General features: G+C 43.5%; 1 protein-coding gene across 1 annotated transcript in view; it reads left to right on the top strand.

The window, feature by feature from the left end:
• Positions 1–27,699, top strand: part of TSPAN15 (tetraspanin 15) — a 489,817-nt gene that overhangs the window by 198,397 nt on the left and 263,721 nt on the right. Inside the window, exons 4-5 of the mRNA XM_044055759.1 lie at positions 8,999–9,094; positions 25,005–25,121. Coding sequence (XP_043911694.1) covers positions 8,999–9,094; positions 25,005–25,121 — 213 coding nt within the window. The remainder of the gene's footprint in view (positions 1–8,998; positions 9,095–25,004; positions 25,122–27,699) is intronic.

Raw genomic sequence — 27,699 nt, forward strand, 5'->3', positions numbered from 1 at the left:
ACTCTACAACAGAAGAAAAAAACTACTTCCAAAAAGAGAAAAATCCCATGATTGGAGGAACTCTCTGGTCAACCTCAGTAAGAAGCTGAGATCCCTCATAAAATCCTCCAAAGCTAGTTACAAAAACAAAATTGCCACTGATTCTAAAGACTGCCACAAAGCTTTCTATAGCTATGTCAGGAATCTCAATGGCAACACTTAGATCTGCTCTGAGTTTACAACACAATGGCACTAAATATACAGAACCAACTGGTATTGCCAACATCCTGGCAGAGAGGTTCATTGCTAACTTTACCCCCCCACCCCCACCCCACCCCCTAAAGGGCCCATCTCTATAGCGGAAGAATGCAAGGTTCCTGTAATCATGGCTGTACAGGTAAAAACCACACTCCCCAAAACCAAGAACACAGCATCCATGGGACCTGACAACATCCCAGGCTGTGTTCTACACAAAGTATAGAATGAGCTGGCACCACACCTAAGCACCATGTTCAATCATAGCCTCAACTCAGGCTTTGTGCCTAGTGAATGGTGCACAGCGATAGTTATCCCACTCCACAAAAAGGGAGCCACCACGGACCCCGTGAACTACCGCCCCATTAGCCTAACAAGCCTGGTCTGCAAGGCCATGGAATGTATCATCACGGAACTTCTAAACAAAGACATTGGTAATCTCCACACTCTAGACCCCCACCTAGTTTGGGTTTGTAAAAGGCAGATCATGTCTCCTGAACCTAATAGACTTCTTTGAAGTAGTCACCAAAGCCTTAGACTGTGTAAACCACCTTACCCTCATCTGTCTAGATCTCATCAAGGCTTTTGACACCATCCCCCACTCAGGATTTATAGATACTCACTAAACTAGGTATGTTATGTAGTCCAGTATTGTCTTCATTCTTACCCATGGGTTCGGAGCCGAATATCGGCTCCGACTCGGCCAAACTTTTCTAGCTCGAAGTCTTCTATTGGCTGGGCTAAGCAGGTATCCCATGCTGCATTGCTCCATATCCCCAGATCTCGTTTGCCACTCGTGTAGCTCGGAAGTGGTCTCGCTCTTGGCTGTGGCTAAGTACCTTTTTTCTTCTTCTTGAGAGAACTTGTTACAAACAAAAGCTATTTTAATAGCTATTTCTATTTGGTGTTTTTGGTTATTATCTGTAGTGCGATTGTCTTTGTGGTGTCCCACTAGCTGTTTCAACGGGCTAGACCTGTTTCAGTTAGAGGACCTAGTCCGTCCCTTTTCTTGTCCCTGTGCTGGTCTTTTGCGATCTAAAACCATTTAACTTAGAGGTTTTAGTGTCTGTTTTTGTTCTTTTGGCGAGTTGATCTAAAACCGTTTTAGTTGGAGGTTTTTAGCCCTAGTCGTCTTAGGGTTTCTCCTTCTGAGGATTGTGTGTGCTGTTGTTGTGGAAAGTTTTTGTTCCTGCGCTTAGTGGTTTTTGTGTGACTGAACTGTCAGGCAGTGACTTGCTCGTCATATTGGGTTTTGTGATTATATTTCAATATGTCCAAAGATTCCAAGGAGCACAAACCTGCGAGTTTTAAAAAGTGCTCTAAGTGTGGTTACAAGATGTCCATCACCGATGGACATTCAGTATGTGTTTATTGTCTGGGACCAATCCACCTGCAGGAGTCATGCAGCTTCTGCCATGCTTTTAGTCCCAGGGTGCTCCGAGACAGAATAAGTTAATTCTCAAGGGACTCTTGAAACCCTCGTTCGAAGAGGCCATGGATTCTACTTCCAGTTCAAAATCTAAGTCCACAAAATCAAAAAAGAGATCTCCGGCTCCTTCAGTCTCCTCGGAGCCATCGGAGAAAGTAATGAAGCTAGCTTCGACCTCCTCGGCTCCACTGTCCTCAGGGCCACAGGAAGTGTCGGTGTTGATGGAACCTCTTCGGAGCCGATCGCCCAGACCTGTGTCACCTGAAAGGAGATCTCGATCACCCTCCCTGTCCTCCAAATCCTCCAGGACACTTTCAGATGTGGATGTCGATAGGGTTGTGCAGAGGCTCCTTCAGTCACCGGTTTTGGCTAAATTGTTCTCGGCTCCATCCCAGTCAGCTCCGGAGCCAGTCCCGATACCTTCTTCGATTATTCCTCCTCAGAGCGCATCTCTGTCTTCGGAGCCGGAATGCTCCGCTCCATGTGATGTTCCTAGGTCGGCTCCGATGGCCTTTCCAGGCTTATCAGTGCCGACATCAGCTCCGACCCCTTAGGCGCCGTCCACAGGGTTCGGGACTCTGGATTCTATAGTCGGGCCCGAGGGGGACACCTCGGGACACCTTTCAGTTCCTAGTCTCCCACTCAGTGCCTCGGCTCGTGGAACCCTGACTCCTGTCATGGTCTCGGAGGCTGGCCAATCCTCGGACTCGGGGGGCAGCCTTTGATGCCATGCGGAGTGCGCTGGCCAGATCTTCAGCTACATCATGAGGGTCGGTCATTCTGTCCCCTACCATGCCGGTGAGAGTCGCTGATCACCACCTATCTGTAGACAGCGGAGCCCCAAGGCCTAGGGATACCCCCACGAGTGGTCCCCAAGTTTCTGAGGGCCCCTCAGAATTTTTGCCTGAGGAGCCCCCTAGAAAGAAAACTTGCAAGAGGAGGCACATAGACTCCCAGGATGAGTCTCTCACCTCAGATACTGACCTCGAGGAATCGGAGGGGTCCTCCAAGTCATCCTCTGACTATGTTTCTTTCTCCGACATCCTGGAGATATTGAAACGGAGAGGTAACTGGCCGTCCAAAGCCCCCTCCGAGGAGGAGTCGGTCTTCCTGAAGGCCTTTGGTGCTCAGTCCTCCGCCTCCTGGATGTCCCCACTCTTCGACTAGCTCTTGGATTTAATCTGTCGGAGGGTGTGGGAGAACCCTGATTCTGTGGAACCCGTACCCAAGAGACCCAATAAATTTCTTTCTGTTCCCCCGGGTAAGGAGTTTCTGTCCAAAGGAGTCTCTGTGGATGGTATGGTGGTGGCAGCGGCCACTCAGAAGGAAGTAGCAGAGATTTCTTCCTCCGTCCATCCTCCTAACAAGGAGTCTAGGACCATGGACTGGTACGGGAAGCGTACCCTCTCGTCAGCAACCTTTACCTTACGGTCACTGAACTACCTGTCTCATTTTACTCGGTTCCAGAGAGATCTCCTAAAGGAGTTAGGAGATACTCTTGCGGGTAACGTGCCTGAGGCGGTGGCCCAGATGGTTAACGCCCAGGTGTCTACCCTCAATTCCATCGTCAACTCCTCCATATGCAGCCGAGGGAGAGAGTAGGGCAGCAAGCTCAGGAGTCACCCTTAGAAGGCAAGCCTGGCTGCTCCTTTGTCATTTTGCGGAGGCCTTCAAGTCTTCTTCACTGACTCCCCCTTTGATGGTTCTTCCTTCGGAACCAAAGTGAAAGACTCCCTCACCAGGTGCGAGCAAGAGGGAAAGACCCTGTCTGCTGTAGGGGTCCATTTTTCCCTTCCCTCTAGGCCTTACCCCAAGGCCCAGCGGGGTGGAAAGATGTGGTTCAAAAAATCACAGAGGTTTTTTCCTGGTGCACAAGCTGAGTCCCACTCCAGAGGCAGAGGGGGAGGTTATTCAGGGAGACACCGCCCTAGAGGCAGAGGGGCCCCCCCAGTTTGGGAGACCGCGATTCCTTTCACGGCTCTCCCTACCGTTGTTCCTGATGGGGTGCCTGACTGTGCATCTCCGGAGCCAGTTGGGGGGCCGAATATCGTTATACCCAGAAGCCTGGTGAAGCATCACCCAGGACCGATGGGTATTATGAATAATTTCCGGAGGTTATGTCATCCCATTTTCATCAGACCTCCCCCTCCAGTCAAAAGAATCCTGGACATTCCACCCAGTCAAAGGGATCTCGCAGCTTCAGAGGTTTCAAAGCTGCTAGAAAAGGGAGCCATCCAGCATGTCCCCTCAGACCAGATCGGATTAGGGACTTACTCAAGATTCTTTTTGGTGCCTAAAAGAACAGGGGACCTGAGACCCATATTAGATCTCAGCAAACTGAACAACTATGTACAAAAGTCCAAGTTCCGTATGGTCACACTACAATCGATTCTCCCATTGTTGGGAGAAGTATGGATGTGCTCCATCGACCTAAAGGATGCTTACTACCATGTCAAAATGGACAGAGCATCCAGGGGTCATCTACGCTTCCGGCTGGGAGCCAGTAATTTCCAGTTTCGAGCCCTGCCCTTTGGTCTCACCATAGCCCCCAGGTTGTTCACCAGGTGTATGGCAGTGGTGACAGCTCATTTGAGATGTCTAGGATTCCAAGTGTTTCCATACCTGGACGACTGGCTCCTTACCGCCCCCACCAGGCATCTACTAATCCAAACCAGGGACGCTACGATCACTCTCTGTCAACAGTTGAACGTAACACTGAACTGGGAAAAATCTGCCTTGTTGCCCTCACAGCATGTCATTTTTATAGGTGCAGAGTTAGACACCGTTCAAATGCGAGCCTTTCTACCGCAGGAAAGAATCAGAGTCTTACAGCAACAGGTGCACGCCCTGCTTCCCCTGAGGAAAGCAAAGGCAAGACTGGTTCTGCAACTCCTGGGGACTATGGCAGCAACAATTATGTTGGTCCCTCTAGTGAGATTGCACATGAGGCTCCTTCAATGGCTCCTCTTTGCTCAATGGTCTCTCCAAAAACTTCCTGTTTCCCACCCTATTTTGCTCACGGACAGATGCAAACAGGATCTCAGTTGGTGGCTTTCCACCAACAATCTGGACAGGGGAAAACCATTCGTTCCACCATCCCCGGTTGCCACAGTGACCACGGACGCCTCCCAGATGGGGTGGGGGCATTATCTCGGCAGGACAGTCCAAAGCACGTGGCAAGATCACGAGATACATTTGCATATCAACGTTCTAGAGATGAGGGCGGTGCTACTTGCGTTGCAGGCACTTCAGAGCTTTCTACCTCTAGGGACTATTGCAATACACTCGGACAACATGTCAGTGGTGTGGTACCTGAACAAACAGGGAAACCAGATCATACCCCCTGTGCAGAGAGGCCATGCGAGTGTGGTAGTGGGCAGTATCTTCCCAATGGTTTCTGGTGGCAATGCACATTCCGGGGAAGTTCAACGTGATAGCGGACAGGCTAAGCAGATCTATTCTGATGCCTTACGAGTGGTCCCTGAATTGTCTAGTTGCAGAACAAATCTTCAGTAGATGGGGTCAACCTTGCTGCGACCTTTTGCCAACCCCCTCAATGCCAAATGCAGCAGCTACTTCACGCTGATCCCCCCACAGGCGGAGTCACCCAGGGACGCTCTAGTTTACGATTGGCCCTCCGGTCTGCTTTATGCTTTCCCTCCTTTTCCCTTGCTATCAAAAGTGATTCAGAAAGCGCAATCCTTGGGAAGCAGAATGATTCTGATTGCTCCACACTGGCCTCGTCAAGTCTGGTTCCCCTTTCTCCACCCCTACATGGTGGACACACCTTGGATTCTGGACCCACAACCAGATTTACTGGCACACATTTCGGGACAGTTCCACCCCTCTCTGCAGACTCTCCGGTTGACAGCCTGGTTACTCCACTTCTGTCGTTAGTTAGGCTTCATCACTTTTCACCTGAGGTAGTTCATATTTTATCTTCCTCTTATAAGCCCTCTACTAGGAAGATTTATTCTAGCAAATGGAAGAGGTTTTCTATTTTGGCTCATACCCAAGGAATTGACCCTTACACAGCCCCAGTTGCTTCAGTCTTGGAGTTTTTGTCTATGCTTTTCCGTCAGGGCTCAGCGTCAGCTACCATTAAAGTTCAATTGGCAGCGATTTCTAACTTTCATGTTGCTAATGAGCCTAGTCTGATGGCTCACAGACTCTGTAAGGCTTTCCTGAAGGGCACTCTATTACTCCGTCCTACGGTTTCAGAACCTATCATGCCCTGGGATCTAAATTTTGTCCTGCAAGCCCTTACTTCACCACCCTTTGAGCCTGCAGCTACCTGTGACTTAAAATTCTTGACCTGGAAAACTGCCTTTTTAATAGCTATCACTATCTTCAGCCAGGAGAGTTTCAGAAATTCAAGCCCTTTATATCAAACCTCCATACTTGATCTTTCATAAGGACAGGGTTTCTCTTGGACCAAACCCTTCCTTTTTTCCTAAAGTGGCATCCATATCTAATCTTAATCAATCTATTGAGTTGCCAGTATTTTTTCCCCATTTTTCAAACAAGGCAGAATTTAAATTTCATCAGTTGGATGTCCACAGACAGTTACGTTTCTATCTGCACCTAACTAAAGATCTCCGAAAATCTGATCAACTATTTGTCTCCTTTTCGGAAAACAAAATTGGGTCCCCTGTCTCCAAAGTCACCCTATCCAGATGGATTTCCAGTTGCATCTCTTTCGCTTATTCCGCAGGAGGGAAAGACCTACCATTTCCAGTCAAGGCTCACTCTACTCGGGCTGTATCTACATCTACAGCCTATCAAGCCAGATTGTCTATGGATGATATTTGTGCGGCAGCTACTTGGGCTTCTCCTCACACATTTGTTACTCATTACAAGTTGGACGTGATATCTAGGGGCAGGTCTTCCTTTGGTTCCACAGTACTCAGGAGTATCTTCCAGTGAGCCTCCCAGGATGTAGGTGCTAGGGACTCTGTCCCACGGTTAAGAATGTAGGTGAGATTGGACTACATAACATCAAGAAGTTATGTACTCAACATAACGTTCAATGTATGTAGTCCATCTCGCCTCACATTCTTACTTACCCTCCCACCTTCCCCCCTTCCTGGAGGATCTGGAGGTTAGGTCTGATTTACAGAGTTCCCTTCACTTTTAGGTTATTCTTCTTTACCTGGATGTTATGCATGGGGGGTATGGATGAGTGTTCGCAGCAAACTAGATCTGGGGATATGGAGCAGTGCAGCATGGGGTACCTGCTTAGCCCAGCCAATAGAAGACTTCGAGCTAGAAAAGTTTGGCCGAGTCAGAGCCGATATTCGGCTCCGAACCCACGGGTAAGAATGTGAGGCGAGATGGACTACATACATCGAACGTTATGGTGAGTACATAACTTCCTGATAAATCCCTATGTCACAAGATGGGTTGCCAGCTGGCTCACTGACAGAACCCACACTGTGAAAGTAGCAGACTCCAAATCCGACTTCAGATCTGTGACAAGTGGAGTACCACAGGGTTTAGTCCTGGGTCCTCTCCTGTTTGGTATCTACTTTTCTGAAGTACAGGCTAGCACACGAAGTTAGCAGATGACTGCAAACTAGGAGCCATAATCGAAACTGCTAACGATGTGGGCATCCTACAGAGGGCACTCACTGAGACAGATGCATGATGTCAAAGCCATGGCCTCAAGCTCAATGCCAAAAAGTGCATTGTCATCCCCTTTGGTAAAATCTCAGTACCCATGAGCTACCACATAGGTGGTAGTCTACTTAACACCGAAAGTGTGATAAGAGTCCTTGGGACATAGGTGGACAGTAGTCTCTCCTTTGATAATCACATCTCCACAGTAGTCAGGAAATCCTTTTGCGTAGCACACCTCATCACAAAAGGTTTCTCATCCAGGAAAAAAAGGTCATTGTTCCCCTCTACTCGTCACTCATTAGACCCATTATAGACTACAACACCCCTTTTGGTATGTACCTCACAAGACATCTACAGCAACTGGAAAGGCCGCAGAAATACCTCACAAACAGGATTACCAGCCTCAAACAGATGCTTTATGCAGACAGTCTCAAAAAACTCCAGCTTTACTCCATCGCATATGGCCTACTCAGAAGTGATCTCTGCTTAACATACAAAGCTATGTCAAACCCAGAGCTGTTGGACATGCTCCACTTAAAGTAACCCCAATCCCTCCGAGCTACACACTCTAGGGACCTAAACCTTATCACCACAATAAACAGAACATGCTGGAGGGAGAGATTCCTGTCCCAGAGACTTCCCATACTCTGGAACAAACTACCTATCTGTATCAAAGCTCCTCATCTTGATTGGATGGGAAATAGCAAATTCACCCTGGGGATCACCTCTGTGGCTCTGCTTGACAGGGGCACAGGAAAATAATTTTCTTGGGTAGCGAAAGCCAGGGTACCTTTTTGGCTAGGCTTATATAGGCCCTAGGGCCAATAGCCTAGTACCTTTCCTATGAACCTATGGACTGAATCTGTTTGACTAATAGTGGGTCCTGTCTGTGATGTGCATTTGTGAGGTTGCTTAGGGTAGTTGTTTCTTGAACTACATTTAAAAGTCCTCTGTTTATGTAGGCTACTTCTAGTGATGTCTGCATATTGTAGGCCTATGTGTTTGGTCTGAGCTGTGTGTTGTTGGTTTAGTGTGGTGATGTGCAGGACTGATAACCTGCTTGTTATTTGTAGTTACTTTGAGTGAGGGCTTTGCCTCCAACCTTGTATAACCACACCCGTCACACACTGGCAGACTGTAGCTCTTGATGCCCATTTCGACCAGATTGGCCTCAGAAATGTCTGGAAAGCACAGATCCAGGTTTCCAGTTTCTTATTAATGTGAGCTGGATAGGGAGTAGTGCCTAGGAGATAGTAGCCTACACGGTATCCTGAACAGAGTAACTGCATTTACTTATGTTGACTTCCAAGCGAAACAAAATGTCTTTTTCTTACCTTCATTAAGCAGTCTCATAGGACGGCATTTTTGTACTGAAATTTGGAAAACCAGTATTAATAACAGAGCACACATTTAATGTCTAATGTGAGTCTGCTTTTATAATCTGTACAAGTAAGTCGACGTTCTCTAGAACAACTGCTTTCTTTCCATTTCTTCACTGCTTCACGTGACATATTAGAAGATTTTGCTTCTGTTAGTTCAGTAGTACAAGCTGGCAGTGACAGAGATTTGTTTTGTGCTCATTAAAGGTAAAGCTTGTGTCTGCTTTTGTTGTTCCATTCTTCTTTAAAATCAGATTCACAAATGTACAATTATAGCAGCGATGCTTGATGTACCAGAGTTTATACAAATTTATGCTTTCGATTTTTTCATCTCTAGACAGTTGGCCTCATAAACAAAAACATCCGGAAAGGAATTCTAAATTACTATGATGATCTTGATTTCAAGAATATTATGGACTTTGTACAAACTGAGGTTAGTTTACATTTTCTTTTCATTTTGAAACATTAAAATATGTAGAAGTGAACATAACTGATCTGTAACAACTAATGCAGAGGTATGGAGAGAGAAGAAACGCAGGGTTCCAGATACTAGCAAAGTCTCCGTTTTTTATATCCTTAACACACTAACGTTTCATTTGAAAAATCTACTGAACGCTTCAGGTAAAAATGCATGTGTGGGAGGCATAGATGAAAAATAGGACAAGATAACGGACATGAGATAGTAGGCAAAATATAATGGACATGAGATAGTTGGCAAAATAGGACAAGGTAACGGACATGAGATAGTAGGCAAAATAGGACAAGATAACGGACATGAGATAGTAGGCAAAATAGGACAAGATAACGGACATGAGATAGTAGACAAAATATAATGGACATGAGATAGTAGGCAAAATAGGACAAGGTAATGGACATGAGATAGTAGGCAAAATAGGACAAGGTAATGGACATGAGATAGTAGGCAACATAGGACAAGATAACAGACATGAGATAGTAGGCAAAATAGGACAAGATAACGGACATGAGATAGTAGGCAAAATAGGACAAGATAACGGACATGAGATAGTAGGCAAAATAGGACAAGATAACGGACATGAGATAGTAGACAAAATATAATGGACATGAGATAGTAGGCAAAATAGGACAAGGTAATGGACATGAGATAGTAGGCAAAATAGGACAAGGTAACGGACATGAGATAGTAGGCAAAATAGGACAAGGTAACGGACATGAGATAGTAGGCAAAATAGGACAAGATAACGGACATGAGATAGTAGGCAAAATAGGACAAGATAACGGACATGAGATAGTAGGCAAAATAGGACAAGGTAATGGACATGAGATAGTAGGCAAAATAGGACAAGATAACGGACATGAGATAGTAGGCAAAATAGGACAAGATAACGGACATGAGATAGTAGGCAAAATAGGACAAGATAACGGACATGAGATAGTAGGCAAAATAGGACAAGATAACGGACATGAGATAGTAGGCAAAATAGGACAAGATAACGGACATGAGATAGTAGGCAAAATAGGACAAGATAACGGACATGAGATAGTAGGCAAAATAGGACAAGATAACGGACATGAGATAGTAGGCAAAATAGGACAAGATAACGAACATGAGACAGTAGGCAAAATAGGACAAGGTAACGGACATGAGATAGTAGGCAAAATAGGACAAGGTAACGGACATGAGACGATAGGCAAAATAGGACAAGATAACGGACATGAGATAGTAGGCAAAATAGGCCAAGATAACGGACATGAGATAGTAGGCAAAATAGGCCAAGATAACGGACATGAGATAGTAGGCAAAATAGGACAAGATAACGGACATGAGATAGTAGGCAAAATAGGACAAGATAATGGACATGAGATAGTAGGCAAAATATAATGGACATGAGATAGTAGGCAAAATAGGACAAGGTAACGGACATGAGATAGTAGGCAAAATAGGACAAGGTAACGGACATGAGATAGTAGGCAAAATAGGACAAGGTAACGGACATGAGATAGTAGGCAAAATAGGACAAGATAACGGACATGAGATAGTAGACAAAATAGGACAAGATAACGGACATGAGATAGTAGGCAAAATAGGACAAGGTAATGGACATGAGATAGTAGGCAAAATAGGACAAGATAACGGACATGAGATAGTAGGCAAAATAGGACAAGGTAACGGACATGAGATAGTAGACAAAATATTATGGACATGAGATAGTAGGCAAAATAGGACAAGATAACGGACATGAGATAGTAGGCAAAATAGGACAAGATAACGGACATGAGATAGTAGGCAAAATAGGACAAGGTAATGGACATGAGATAGTAGGCAAAATAGGACAAGATAACGGACATGAGATAGTAGGCAAAATAGGACAAGATAACGGACATGAGATAGTAGGCAAAATAGGACAAGATAATGGACATGAGATAGTAGACAAAATATTATGGACATGAGATAGTAGGCAAAATAGGACAAGATAACGGACATGAGATAGTAGGCAAAATAGGACAAGATAACGGACATGAGATAGTAGGCAAAATAGGACAAGGTAATGGACATGAGATAGTAGGCAAAATAGGACAAGATAACGGACATGAGATAGTAGGCAAAATAGGACAAGATAACGGACATGAGATAGTAGGCAAAATAGGACAAGATAATGGACATGAGATAGTAGACAAAATATTATGGACATGAGATAGTAGGCAAAATAGGACAAGATAACGGACATGAGATAGTAGGCAAAATAGGACAAGATAACGGACATGAGATCAGTAGCCAGTGATCTTCTCCTCCATGCTTTTGCTAAATGTCCACTCATAAACCTCCTTTCCAGGTTATACTAATAAAGAACTGCAAAATGCAGTGGTTTCTCTATTAAATTGTTCAGTAGTATCTCCTGTGACATGATATTAATAGTTTTGAATTGTTTAGTCCTGTTAGAAAACTGTACTAATTTGACATTATTACATTTTTGGTCTTGGTGATTCTGCCATCTAGCATACGTGGTCTTTGATAACCTACATGAAGTAGTTGGCAAAATAGGACAAGGTAACGGACATGAGATAGTAGGCAAAATATAATGGACATGAGATAGTTGGCAAAATAGGACAAGGTAATGGACATGAGATAGTAGGCAAAATAGGACAAGGTAACGGACATGAGATAGTAGGCAAAATAGGACAAGATAACGGACATGAGATAGTAGGCAAAATAGGACAAGATAACGGACATGAGATAGTAGGCAAAATAGGACAAGATAATGGACATGAGATAGTAGGCAAAATAGGCCAAGATAACGGACATGAGATAGTAGGCAAAATAGGCCAAGATAACGGACATGAAATAGTAGGCAAAATAGGACAAGATAACGGACATGAGATAGTAGGCAAAATAGGACAAGATAACGGACATGAGATAGTAGGCAAAATAGGCCAAGATAACGGACATGAGATAGTAGGCAAAATAGGACAAGGTAATGGACATGAGATAGTAGGCAAAATATAATGGACATGAGATAGTAGGCAAAATAGGACAAGGTAATGGACATGAGATGGTAGGCAAAATAGGACAAGATAACGGACATGAGATAGGCAAAATAGGACAAGGTAACGGACATGAGATAGTAGGCAAAATAGGACAAGGTAACGGACATGAGATAGTAGGCAAAATAGGACAAGATAACGGACATGAGATAGTAGGCAAAATAGGACAAGATAACGGACATGAGATAGTAGGCAAAATAGGACAAGGTAATGGACATGAGATAGTAGGCAAAATAGGACAAGATAACGGACATGAGATAGTAGGCAAAATAGGACAAGATAACGGACATGAGATAGTAGGCAAAATAGGACAAGATAATGGACATGAGATAGTAGACAAAATATTATGGACATGAGATAGTAGGCAAAATAGGACAAGATAACGGACATGAGATAGTAGGCAAAATAGGACAAGATAACGGACATGAGATCAGTAGCCAGTGATCTTCTCCTCCATGCTTTTGCTAAATGTCCACTCATAAACCTCCTTTCCAGGTTATACTAATAAAGAACTGCAAAATGCAGTGGTTTCTCTATTAAATTGTTCAGTAGTATCTCCTGTGACATGATATTAATAGTTTTTGAATTGTTTAGTCCTGTTAGAAAACTGTACTAATTTGACATTATTACATTTTTGGTCTTGGTGATTCTGCCATCTAGCATACGTGGTCTTTGATAACCTACATGAAGTAGTTGGCAAAATAGGACAAGGTAACGGACATGAGATAGTAGGCAAAATATAATGGACATGAGATAGTTGGCAAAATAGGACAAGGTAATGGACATGAGATAGTAGGCAAAATAGGACAAGGTAACGGACATGAGATAGTAGGCAAAATAGGACAAGATAACGGACATGAGATAGTAGGCAAAATAGGACAAGATAACGGACATGAGATAGTAGGCAAAATAGGACAAGATAATGGACATGAGATAGTAGGCAAAATAGGCCAAGATAACGGACATGAGATAGTAGGCAAAATAGGCCAAGATAACGGACATGAAATAGTAGGCAAAATAGGACAAGATAACGGACATGAGATAGTAGGCAAAATAGGACAAGATAACGGACATGAGATAGTAGGCAAAATAGGCCAAGATAACGGACATGAGATAGTAGGCAAAATAGGACAAGGTAATGGACATGAGATAGTAGGCAAAATATAATGGACATGAGATAGTAGGCAAAATAGGACAAGGTAATGGACATGAGATAGTAGGCAAAATAGGACAAGATAACGGACATGAGATAGGCAAAATAGGACAAGGTAACGGACATGAGATAGTAGGCAAAATAGGACAAGGTAACGGACATGAGATAGTAGGCAAAATAGGACAAGATAACGGACATGAGATAGTAGGCAAAATAGGACAAGATAACGGACATGAGATAGTAGGCAAAATATAATGGACATGAGATAGTAGGCAAAATAGGACAAGGTAATGGACATGAGATAGTAGGCAAAATAGGACAAGATAATGGACATGAGATAGTAGGCAAAATATTATGGACATGAGATAGTAGGCAAAATAGGACAAGGTAATGGACATGAGATAGTAGGCAAAATAGGACAAGATAACGGACATGAGATAGTAGGCAAAATAGGACAAGATAACGGACATGAGATAGTAGGCAAAATAGGACAAGATAATGGACATGAGATAGTAGGCAAAATAGGACAAGATAACGGACATGAGATAGTAGGCAAAATAGGACAAGATAACAGACATGAGATAGTAGGCAAAATAGGACAAGATAATGGACATGAGATAGTAGACAAAATATTATGGACATGAGATAGTAGGCAAAATAGGACAAGATAACGGACATGAGATAGTAGGCAAAATAGGACAAGATAACGGACATGAGATAGTAGGCAAAATAGGACAAGATAACGGACATGAGATAGTAGGCAAAATAGGACAAGATAATGGACATGAGATAGTAGACAAAATATTATGGACATGAGATAGTAGGCAAAATAGGACAAGATAACGGACATGAGATAGTAGGCAAAATAGGACAAGATAACGGACATGAGATAGTAGGCAAAATAGGACAAGGTAATGGACATAGTAGGCAAAATAGGACAAGATAACGGACATGAGATAGTAGGCAAAATAGGACAAGATAACGGACATGAGATAGTAGGCAAAATAGGACAAGATAATGGACATGAGATAGTAGGCAAAATAGGCCAAGATAACGGACATGAGATAGTAGGCAAAATAGGACAAGATAACGGACATGAGATAGTAGGCAAAATATAATGGACATGAGATAGTAGGCAAAATAGGACAAGGTAATGGACATGAGATAGTAGGCAAAATAGGACAAGATAATGGACATGAGATAGTAGGCAAAATATTATGGACATGAGATAGTAGGCAAAATAGGACAAGGTAATGGACATGAGATAGTAGGCAAAATAGGACAAGATAACGGACATGAGATAGTAGGCAAAATAGGACAAGATAACGGACATGAGATAGTAGGCAAAATAGGACAAGATAACGGACATGAGATAGTAGGCAAAATAGGACAAGATAATGGACATGAGATAGTAGGCAAAATAGGACAAGATAACGGACATGAGATAGTAGGCAAAATAGGACAAGATAATGGACATGAGATAGTAGGCAAAATAGGACAAGATAACGGACATGAGATAGTAGGCAAAATAGGACAAGATAACGGACATGAGATAGTAGGCAAAATAGGACAAGATAACGGACATGAGATAGTAGGCAAAATAGGACAAGATAATGGACATGAGATAGTAGACAAAATATTATGGACATGAGATAGTAGGCAAAATAGGACAAGATAACGGACATGAGATAGTAGGCAAAATAGGACAAGATAACGGACATGAGATAGTAGGCAAAATAGGACAAGATAACGGACATGAGATAGTAGGCAAAATAGGACAAGATAATGGACATGAGATAGTAGGCAAAATAGGACAAGATAGAGATAGTAGGCAAAATATAATGGACATGAGATAGTAGGCAAAATAGGACAAGGTAATGGACATGAGATAGTAGGCAAAATAGGACAAGATAATGGACATGAGATAGTAGGCAAAATATTATGGACATGAGATAGTAGGCAAAATAGGACAAGGTAATGGACATGAGATAGTAGGCAAAATAGGACAAGATAACGGACATGAGATAGTAGGCAAAATAGGACAAGATAACGGACATGAGATAGTAGGCAAAATAGGACAAGATAACGGACATGAGATAGTAGGCAAAATAGGACAAGATAACGGACATGAGATCAGTAGCCAGTGATCTTCTTCTCCATGCTTTTGCTAAATGTCCACTCATAAACCTCCTTTCCAGGTTATACTAATAAAGAACTGCAAAATGCAGTGGTTTCTCTATTAAATTGTTCAGTAGTATCTCCTGTGACATGATATTGATAGTTTTTGAATTGTTTAGTCCTTTTAGAAAACTGTACTAATTTGACATTATTACATTTTTGGTCTTGGTGATTCTGCCATCTAGCATACGTGGTCTTTGATAACCTACATGAATAAAGTGTTGTAGGGCATTTATTCATTCGTTCATTCCAGTTATATACAGTGTGCAAGGAATTTTGAATAACAGAGTATGCCAAAGTGATGCTAATAAATGTACAGCTTTGTAGTATGGTTTAAATGTGATGAGAATGGAAGGAGTTTAATTGGGGGTGTAACAGGTGATGGCTTGCTTTGTCCTGTCCTGGGGGGGAGAAATGTAACAGGTGATAGCTTGCTTTGTCCTTCCTGAGGGGGGGAGTTTAGCAGCTGATAGCTTGCTATGTCCTGTCCTGGGGGGGGGGGAGTTTAGCAGCTGATAACTTGTCCTGGGGGGGTGAGAAATGTAACAGGTGATAGCTTGCTTTGTCCTTCCTGAGGTGGGGAGTTTAGCAGCTGATAGCTTGCTATGTCCTTCCTGAGGGGGGGAGTTTAGCAGCTGATAGCTTGCTATGTCCTGTCCTGGGGTAAGGTAACAGATGACAGTCTGAAGCTGCTGCCTTGGAGGGCAGTATGGCACCTCAAGCCCTGCTGTTCCTTTTTTTTAGGGGGGGGTGATAAATGGATTAACACTACTAGTGTAACAGGACCTGGTTGCAGCCCGTTTCTGATAAGAGACGTGTGAGCATTACCTAGAACAAGTATTACTGGTTGCAGTGCAGAAGATCAAGGCTCTGAGCTGCTTCCTGTAGTCCAGGGTTTAAATCCCTTGCCCTCAATTTGCTTACTGTGCGATTGACTTAAGCAGAAGAAAAGGTGTGTATGCAGAAGTAGGCTTGATGTCTGCTGTGTGTCACCTCTCCTTGGATATCTCCTGGAATGAGTGACTTGTAATGAGCCCACCTGTACAGATGGGTGTGCAGTTATCACCTACATCTCCAATGTTCCTTGGCTTCTTATCACCTAGTGCAGGTAGCCGCAAGATCTGTTTCCTTTAGAGGTAAGGGAGGCCCACCCTGAGAAGGTGTACATGCAAGATAAGTGGTAAGACTGATTTGGCAGTCTTCAGTGAGTAAAGACCATAACAGCATTGGGACTATACTGATGTTCTTCATGTTTCACTGTTGCAGTCATTACATTTGGGTAATCTGCTGGCAGGTTGCCCTCAGTCAGCCTGAATAACAAAGTCTTGGGTCCTGCGTCGGTTGCTGTCTCCTCTTCCATGACGTCAGGTCATCAGGGGTATAAAATTTGCAGCCGACGCCATTTTAATCAGTCTTTCTTGCTGTGCGGTGCCTGAAACAGAAGCAAGTTCGCAAGTGCCGGTCGGCCGACTCCTGGAATTTTTGTATTCGAGTTTCAGAACTGAAGTCTTCAAACTAAAGCTAAGTACCCCGTTGGGGAAACTTTTTCTTGCTCCTTACCGATGTCAGTAAAAGTTAATAATTGCATTACTTTTGGGAAGCAAATACCTCATAAGGATTTTCATTTGTACTGTATTCCTTGCCTAGGCCCTGATCACAACGTGCCTTGCTGTCGGTTTTGTGCTAAATTTAACCACCGCACTATTAAGCATCTATATATTTTTGCTTCTAAATATTTTGGTTCATGATTTAACTACCCTGAAATGTCATCGGTTAGCAATCCGAATACCGGAGTTCATAAAAAAAAAAGCAAGGAAAAGACCATCGAGGTCCAAAACTGATGAAACTTCTCCTAAGCCAGTCGCCGGTACTCAGTGAGGTGCTTTTGCAAGCCCCTGATGCCCACTACTTCGCGAGATTCGCAAAGTATTGAACCCGCGGATGTCTCCCCCTTGGATGAGTCCGGAGTCGCTGAGCAGGCACCGGCTTCTGAGGGTGTTTTCAGGCCTCAACATTTTTACATTAAACAGATGCCAGCAACAAAACCAAGGTCAAAAACTACTTCTATGTCTAAAAAACTGACGCATGAGCCACTTGCTCAGGCCCCTATGTCTAAAAAACAGATTAAAATGGCTGAGGATTTAATTATCATGATCAGGGGTTCCCAACCCCCCCCCCCCCCTGCTAAGAGGCCTAGGCAAGGCACTGACTATGAATTTTCAGATTAGGTTTCCATTTCTTCTGATTCTTCTTCTGATCAGGAATTTTCTATTCCACCCTATGAGGATTCTGATGCAGAGGAATCCATACCATCTGCATCTCTTTCTGAGGATTACTCTTTTGGAGAGACTTTACATACTTTAAGGCAACATTTTCACTGAGAGAGTCAGGACTTCTCTAAATTAAAAAAAGAGGCTTAGGGATTTCCTCCTTCTTCCTCAGCATAGGCCTTTGGCAATACCACCTGTATTGGACATTGTTGATGATGTGTTCTCGGAATCAAGCATGGCTCCTGATTCCCTGCCTCTGGCTCCTAGTAAGCCAGACAGATATTACAGGGTTCCTGACTCCCACAAATTTCTTTTCAAAAATCCTGCTGCTGATCATGAAATTATTTTTCAGGGTCCCAAGGGTGTTAAGGCTTCTACAGGCAAAAATCCTACCCCTTCTGATAGAGATTCCAGGGCGCTGGATAGACGAGGTAAGAAGGTTTATACGTCTGCAAACTTGGCAATCATGGCTTTAAACTGCCAGTTTCATATGCTTAAATATCAGCAGCATGTTATGGGCTTACTGAAACAGAAAATGATGATTTGTGATTGTGTGGAAAATAGTTACAGGATTTATTGCATTCAGCATAACAGGTTGGAAAGCATACTTTGCCATGTGGTTTTGATTCCTTGGAGGCCTCTTGTAGGGCCGCCGTTACTGGATCTGTGATTAGAAGGCATGCCTGGCTCAAGGAGCAAAATCTGCCTGATCATGTTAAGCTAAATTGTTGGATGCACCTTTGCAGCATGATACTCTTTTTGGTAATAAGGCAGAAGAGGTTTTAAAGAAAATTGAAGACAAAGCTAAATCTATGCAAACTGTAAAAGATTTCTTGCAAGTGCAGCCACCCAGGTTCAGTAGACACTGGCCTATTAAAAATTGGTCCTTTCCTGTGTCCAACAAAGGCACTCAGGGCAAACCCAGGCACTCAAAAGGCTCCAGATATCAATCACAGGTTTCTTATAGGTCATAGCAATGGGGTGCCTCCACCTCCAAATTTGGAGGAAACGAAGCACAACCTTACAGTAAGCAGTCTCAATGACTTTCCTCTACCATCTCCAAGCACTTATCTTTTGGCAGCCCCCTTGGGGGGAAAAGTAGCACTTCATGCTCAAAATTGGCAGTTAATTACCCAGGACAAGTGGGTATTAAACATAGTATCCCAGGGGTACAGATTTCATTTCCATACTTTGCCAATTCCAAACGGATGGCCGGATCTGCCACAAAACCAGTGGGCAGAGGCCCAGAAACAAGTCATGTCCCTCATGGATATGGGGGCTATTCAGCCAGTACCAGAAAAGGAAAAAGGACAAGGTTTTTATTCAAGACTGTTCTGGTACCCAGAAAAGACAATTCATGGCGTCCAGTACTGGACTTATCGATTCTAAACACGTTCCTGGACATTCCAAAATTGAAAATGCTGACTTTACAACAGCTATGGCTTATGCTAGGCAAGAATGCTTGGTTAGTAACTCTAGACTTAAAAAGGCATACCTGCATATCCCAATAAGGGAATCATGCAGAAGATACCTCCGCTTCAAAGCAGGTGTTTTGCATTACCAATTCTCTGCACTGCCCTTTGGCTTATCTACTGCACCCAGGGTCTTTACAAAGTGCCTGGCACCAGTAATTGCATTCTGCAGACAAATAAACATTCAAATTTATCCTTATCTGGATGATTGTCTCATTCAAGCAGAGGACAAGGACACTCTACTTCAACATCTGGCATTTGTAAAAAGGCTTCTAGCATGTCTAGGGTACACCATAAACAAAAATAAATCACAACTGGTACCCTCTCAAATAATTACATTCCTGGGTGCAAGCTTGAATACAACTGCCCAGATGGCTTACCTCACGCCAGGCAAACAAATGCCACCCCCAGCACAAAAGACTACAGTGAGAAACTTCTCAAAAGCCGACTTTACACTTCTCAAGACTGAGATGGTATTATTTAAGCCCACAGGGCCAATGGAAACCACATTCCACAATGCTGAATCCTACACAAATGCTTTCTACGGACATCTCCAAGAATGCATGGATCGTGCAATCCCAAATAAAACCAAGACCCTCTCCAAAGGAAAGCGTCCTGTCTGGTGGACCCCAGCCATAAACAAATTGTATAACAAAAGAAGGAAGCTACTGCAAGACAGAGCAAAATCCCATAAAGGGAAGGCATCTCTGATCAGCACTAGTAGAAAGCTACGTTCTCTCATAAAAACATCCAAGGCCAACTTTGAGAGAAAAATCGCCAAGGACACTAAAGATAACCACAAGGCATTCTTCAGTTATGTTAGAAACCTGGGTGGAAACCCTCAGATATGCTCAGAGTTAGTACACAACGACAAAAAATTTACCGAACCCACAGATATTGCCAACATTCTGGCAGACAGGTTCAGTGCAAATTTCTCACCTCCAAAAGGAGAAATACTCATCCCAGCTGAATGTAACCTCCCTGTCATCTCTGATGTCCAGGTGAGAACCGCCCTCAGCAAGCAAAAAATACAGCATCTATGAGACCTGATGGTATCCCCGGCTGCGTGATACGTGAACTCCAAGAGGAGCTAAACCCGCATATAAAAATGTTACTTAACCTTAGCCTTACTACAGGATATGTACCTGAACACTGGCGTACAGCAACAGTGGTCCCACTCCACAAGGGAGGCTCCACTACAGACCCTGGGAACTACCGCCCCATAAGCTTGACCAGCCTGGTTTGCAAAGCTATGGAAAGAATTATTATGGAACTCATAAACAACGACATTGGGGACCTACAGACACTTGATCCCACCCAGTTCGGCTTTGTAAAGGGCAGATCCTGCCTTTTGAACCTGGTTGACTTTTTCGAAACGGTCACTAGAGCCATTGATGAGGGCAAGGCAGTCCATACAGCCTACCTGGACTTGGCTAAAGCCTTCGACACAATACCCCACTCTGGGATCATAGATAAGCTAAACAGCTTAAATGTAAATCCATATGTCACAAGATGGGTTGCAAACTGGCTAAAGAACAGAACCCATAAAGTCAAGATTGCGGGAGCCATGTCAGACTCAAAGCCAGTCACAAGTGGTGTCCCACAGGGCTCTGTCCTGGGACCCTTCTTGTTCGGCATTTACTTCTCAGATGTGAAAGCAAACATGGGAGGGTTGTGGCTGACAAAGTTCGCAGATGACTGCAAACTAGGCGCCATAGTCGATACACCAGCTGACACATACATCCTACAGAAAGGCCTCACCGAAATGGACAACTGGCGCCGGAATCATGGCCTTAAACTGAATGCCAAGAAATGTATAGTCATCCCCTTTGGGAAAAACAAAGTACCCACAAATTATCACATAGACAGTAACCCAATGAGTACCGAAGACCTGGGGACCCAAATTGATAGTGACCTCTCATTTGACACCCACGTTGCCAAAGTGGTTAGAAAGACTTTTTACCTTGCCCACCTTATCATGAAGGGGTTCACATCCAGATCAACGGAGGTCATCGTGCCCCTGTACTCCTCCCTTATCAGGCCCATGATTGAGTACAATGCCCCATTTGGTATGTACCTCACCCGGCACTTACAACAGCTGGAGAGACCCCAGAAGTACCTCACCAAGAGGATCAAGGGTCTCCAACATATGTCATATGCTGCCAGGCTAAAGAAACTCCAGCTCTATTCAGTAGCATACCGCCTGCTCAGAGGTGATCTGTGCCTGACGTACAAGGCCATGTCCAACCAGGAATTGATGGACATGCTCCACCTCAAAAAATCCAAATCCATAAGAACCACGAGAGCCAAAGATTTAAACCTCAGTACAAACATGAATAGAACATGCTGGAGGGACAGATTCATAACTCAAAGTCTTCCCATGCTCTGGAACAGGGTCCCAGTCCATGTTAGGCAGAGCCCCTCACTGACTCTCTTCAAGAGAAATCTTGACAAGTGGATGGGAGATCGTAGGTTTACCCCGGGGGTCACCCCTGTGTCGCTACTTGACAGAGGCACAGTAAACTAATTTTAATAAGTAAGGGGGTCTTCAATGTGTCACTACTGGACAAAGGCACAGTATTCTAAATTTATTCTATACACCTTAGTACCACTACATGGGGTGGCAAAAGCCACATCTCTAGGGCTAGGCTTGCAAATGCCCCAGGGCAGATAGCCTAGTACTAAACTATGAATTGAAAACATATTTCAAACAAATGGTAACAAAAACCTAGTTATCTGCAAGACAAATTCTGCAGGCTTTGGGGTTCATGGCATCCTGCATTCTACTAATTCCATATGCAAGACTGCATATGAGGAAACTCCAATGGTACCTAAAAAGTTTATGGAGTCAACATTGTCACAGCCTGGAAACAATGATTCCTCTCATTCCCTTCCAGCAACATGAGTTTATTTGGTGGGCAGAGATATGTCACCAAAACGAGGGACTGTCATTCACTCTACCCCCTGCCACCCAAACCCTAACTACAGACTCATCAGACTATGCTTGGGGGGCCCACCTGGCAGGGAGATGCATTCAGGGCAAATGGAGCCCAAACTAACTGCATCTGCATATCAACCAGAAAGAAATGCTAGCTGTTCAGAATGCTCTGACAGCCTTCAAGGGCTTACTTCATCCAGGACAACTACTGATAAAGACGGACAACACCACAGTTATGTGGTACATAAACAAGCAGGGGGGTACACATTCCTACCCCCCCTTTGCAGACTAGCCATGGCCTTGTGGAACACAGCCTTGACTTACCGAATACATCTTCAAGCTCAATTCCTGCCAGGAAAGCAAAATACTCTGGCAGACGACCTAAGCAGAAATCTTATGGACCCGCACGAATGGAAACTGGATCCACAAATCTTCAGCATGTTAACACAGAAATGGGGGAGTCCAGACATAGATCTATTTGCCTCTCCCCAAAACTATCAGTTGGACAAATTCTGCACAAGAACTCATCACAAAAAAGCATGGAAAAGTGGATGCTGTATCCTTCAGCTGGAAAAACCCATCAGTCTATGCCTTACCCCTCTGCCTTTGCTCTCCAAGGTCTTACTAAAAGTCTGACAGGAAAAAACAAAAATGATCCTAATTGCTCCGGACTGACCTTGTCAGCATTGGTACCTGCTTCTAAGGAATATGTCGCACCTTCCTCCGTGGTACTTGCCTCAAAACACCTCATCTACTGTCTCAGCAGAACTATCAAATTCTGCACACTCTGCTCCAAACTCTGGATCTTGCAGCATGGCTAATCAACTAATTATTCAAAACACATCTCTCAGTAAATCTGTGATGGATGTCATTTTGGAAGCCAGAAGGCCTAGTACTAGAAAATCTTATGCTGATAAATGGAAGAGATTCTGTGCTTGGAACCAAGCACAAGGAATAGACACAGCAAAGCCCAATATTCCTCAGATTTTACAATACTTAACTAAGATGCTTGACAAGGGCCTATCTTTTTCTTCAATAAAAATCCATGACTCTGCCATCTTTGCTTATTACAACACAGAGCCTCCCTTCTTTTCTCATCCACGGCTTAAACAGTATCTCAAAGGGGCCAAGAACTTAAGATCTCCCATGAGAGCACCAACTCCTGCATGGGACCTCAGTTTTGTTCTGGAAAAACTCACTCTGCCTCCTTTTGAACCCAGCAGCTACTGCGGATATAAAATTTCTATCTTGGAAGACGGCTTTTCGTTTGGCAGTCACTTCAGCAAGAAGGGTTTCAGAACTACAGGCTCTCAGGGCAGTGGAGCCTTTCATCATATTTTACCCAGACAGGCTGGCCTTCAGGACCAATCCTTTTATGCCTAAGGTGGTATCCAGTGTGGCTCTTAACCAGACCATTCACCTGCCAACATTTTTCCCAAATCCGCAGAACAAGGGGGAGCGGATTCTGCATTCATTGGCTGTACACAGACAACTAAGATTCTACTTAAACAGGACAAAATCTCTAAGAAAGTCTGAGCAACTACTGGTAGCATTTGCTGCAGGATCAGAGGGGAAGGCTATATCAAAGCAGACTATTTCCAAATGGATAAGCCACTACATTCATTTCTGCTATTTGCACCATGATAAACCTGTGCTCAAAGGAATCAGATCCCATTCCACCAGGGCTGCCTCTACTTCAGCAGCTTTTCTCAGAGGCGTCCCAACCAGAGACATTCTAGAAGCTGCTACTTGGAGCTCTGTTCATACGTTCACAAAGCATTATAATTTACCTCTCTTCTCTAAATCCAGGGCAGGCTTCGCCACTGCAGTCCTGCAGGGCCTTATAGCTGCTCCTAATGCTGTTTAGTTCCATCCTCCCATCCATAGCTTTTGGAGTCTACCAAAATGTTATGACTGCAACAGTGAAACACGAAGAACATAGTACAGTTGTGTACACTTACCATAAATGTAGATGTTCGAGTGTATTCACTGTTGCAGTCTGGGTTATCCACCCGCCATCCCCCATTCAATACCTTTTCTTTCGTTCACTATACTCAAACGCCTTTGTTGTGTATTTGCTTTTAGTTGAAGGTAGATTTTATGTTTCTAAAGGTGCATTTATATATTTACTGTTTATTTATATATATATTTTTGCTCCCCATTTGGGGGGCACCTGACATCTGGGGCAAGAAAAATTGATTAAAATGGCGTCGGCCGCATCTTTTATACCCCTGACGACCTGACGTCAGGGAAGGGGCGACAGCGGCCGACACATGACCCAGGACTTTGGAATTCAGGCCGACTGAGGGCAACCTGCCAGCAGGATTGCCCAAATGTAATGACTGCAACAGTGAATACACTCTAACATCTGCATTTATGGTAAGTGTACACAACTACTTTTCCTTGGGGAGTGGTGAGGGGAGATGTGGTGTGGCACATTTATACCTTGATATTATTTTTTATTCTTGTATATAGAAGTGTTTGTCAAGTCGTAAGCCCTTTTTGTCCCCAGTGTTTCCCTTTCGGTATTGTTACAAGGTATTTTGTATGTAATGGATGTTAGCAGACTAAATGAAGTTATGAAACTAAATTTCCACTTTATTGCATGTTTAAGTCATGTAAATGTATGACACATGTATGATTTTGTACATATGAGTCAGAACATTATGATGCTTTAAATTTTAGTGCCTGCCCAGGATGCTAGGCAAGTTGCTAAGTTTTATTAAAAATTCTAACATTTAAAAAGTTTTGGATGGGTAATAACATCTAGAGATAGCCCAGTAACATTGTTTGTTTGTTTCCTTTCCTAGTTTAAGTGTTGCGGTGCTGAGGAATTTAAAGACTGGCAACAAAATCAGTACCACAACTGTTCCGCTAGAGGGCCAATGGCTTGTGGAGCGCCGTATACATGTTGCATTCGCACCAAGGTATCAAGTGACAACGTTTTTATCATGAACAAAGCAGGATACTGTGTTTCACTGAGGATACTGAGCACAGTATTGTCACCGTTTATGGCTAACACTTGCAGTTACAGTAGTGACGGGTATATGTTCAATGATTTATGTTGATAAGTGTACGGTGCTAGAGAGTAACATCTGGAAGTAGCGATGCATGATTGATGGGATGTCCATAAAATATTTTCAGTTTTGCATGTATGGATTCTTAAGGTTTGTGGTTTCAGATAATGTGATAGTAAATATGTTGTATGTATTCCATCACAGTTTACTGTATTTTTAAAACTGGGCCATTTTTTTTTTTTTTTAAGTAATTTATGGTAAAGCTGGCATTCCCGTCATGCTGATGACTACACTGTAATTGCTACAGAGATAAAAGAGATTTTTTTTTGCCTAGGGAAGAGGCTGACAGATTTCACTGAAATGCCCGCATAAGATTCAGACGTACTTTTATGTAGTAGTTGCATGAGTGATGCATTAGACTTCATTTGCACTTTACTTAAAATTATTTTTTTTGTTTTGTTTTGTGACAAAGCATCCATCAAGAAGTACAAGGAGATGAGGCGTATGGTGAACAGAGAGGTGGTAGAGGCTAAGGATAAGGTGTAAGGAGAGTTGTATGAAAGGTTGGACACTAAGAGGGAGAAAAGGACCTGTACTGATTGGTTAGACAGAGGGACCGAGCTGGGAAAGATGTGCAGCAGGTAAGTGTGTTAAAGGATAATGAGGGAAATGTACTCACAAGCGAGGAGAGTGTGTTGAGCAGATGGAAAGGGTACTTTGAGGGGCTGATGAATGAAGAGAATGAGAGGGAGAGAAGGTTGGTTGATGTAGGGAAAGTGAATCATGAAGTACAATGGATTAGCAAGGAGGAAGTAAGGATAGCTATGAAGATGATGAAGAATGGAAAGGCTGTTGGTCCAGATGACATACATGTGGAAGCATGGAGGTGTTTTAGGAGACATGGCAATGGAGTTTTTAACCAGATTGTTTAACAAAGTCTTGGAAAGTGGAGCGGATGCCTGAGGAGTGGAGAAGTATATTGGTACCTATTTTTAAGAATGAATGATGTGCAGAGTTGTAGCAACTACAGAGGGATAAAATTGATCAGCCACAGCATGTAGTTATGGGAAAGAGTAGTGGAAGCTAGGTTAAGAAGTGAGGTGATGATTAGTGAGCAGAAGTGTGGTTTCATGATGGGAAACAGCACTACAGATGCAATGTTTGCTCTGATGGTATTGATGAAGTATAGAGAAGGTCAGATGGAGTTGCATTGTGTCTTTATGGACTTGGAGAAAGTATATGATAAGGGTGCCTAGAGAGGAGTTGTGGTATTGTATGAGAGTGCCTAGAGAGGAGTTGTATTGTATGAGGAAATCTGGAGTGGCAGACAAGTATGTAAGAGTTGTATAGGATATGTACGAGGGCAGTATGACAGTGGTGAGTTCTGCGGTAGGTGTGACAAATGAGTTCAAGATAGAGATGGTTACATCGAGGATCAGTTCTGAGCCCTTTCTTATTCGCAGTAGTGATGGACAGATTAACAGATAAGATCAGACAGGAGTCCCTATGGACTGATGCTTGCAGATGACATTGTGATCTGTAGTGAGAGTAGGGAACAGGTTGAGGAGACCCTGGAGAGGTGGAGATATGCTCTAGAGAGGAGAGGAGTGAAGGTCAGTAGGACTAAGACAGAAATATAAACTGGAGTAAATAAACACAAAAGCCAGAAGAAGTAGCTGGATTGAAACAGGTCTAATGAAGTCTAGATCTTTCTGGATGAAAGCGCTTATCCTTGGATTTTTATGTTTTGAAGTTAATAAAGTGGATTCTGCGTTCTACAACTGTGTCATAATTTGCAACCTGCATTACTTAGAGTGGGTTGAATCCAGCTGCTACTTCTGGCTTTTGTGTTTATTTGCTTAAGACAGAAATATGTGCATACATTAGAGGGAGGACAGAGGAATGGTGAGGATGCAGGGAGTAGAGTTGGTGAAAGTGGATGAGTTTAAATACTTGGGATCCACAGTTCAGATTAATGGTGAGTGTGGAAGAGAGGTGAAGAAGAGAGTGCAGGCAGGGTGGAGTGGGTGGAGAAGTGTCAGGGGTGATTTGTGACAGACAAGTACCAAGTAAGAGTGAAAGGGAAGGTCTACAAGAGGGTAGTGAGACCAGCTATGTTTTATGAGTTGGAGACTGTGGCACTGACAAAAAGACAGGAGTCAGAGCTGGAGTTGGCAGAGTTAAAGATGTTGAGATTAACATTGGGTGTGATGAGGATGGACAGGATTTGAAATGAGCATGTTGTAGGGTAAGTTCAGGTTGAATGGTTTGGAGACAGCCAGAGAGCGAGATTGCATTGGTTTGGACATGCTGAGGAGGAATGCCAGGTATATCGGGAGAAGGATGCTAAGGATGGAGCTGCAAGGTAAGAGGAAAAGAGGAATGCCTAAAATAAGGTTTATCAATGTGGTGAGATGGGACAGGCGGTGGTTGGTATGACATAGCAAGATGCAGAGGGCAGGAAGAAATTCAAACAGATGATTCACTG

Source organism: Protopterus annectens, chromosome 14.part0 (assembly GCF_019279795.1).
Source record: "Protopterus annectens isolate FY-2018-M chromosome 14.part0, PAN1.0, whole genome shotgun sequence".
NCBI classification, from domain to species: domain Eukaryota; kingdom Metazoa; phylum Chordata; order Ceratodontiformes; family Protopteridae; genus Protopterus; species Protopterus annectens.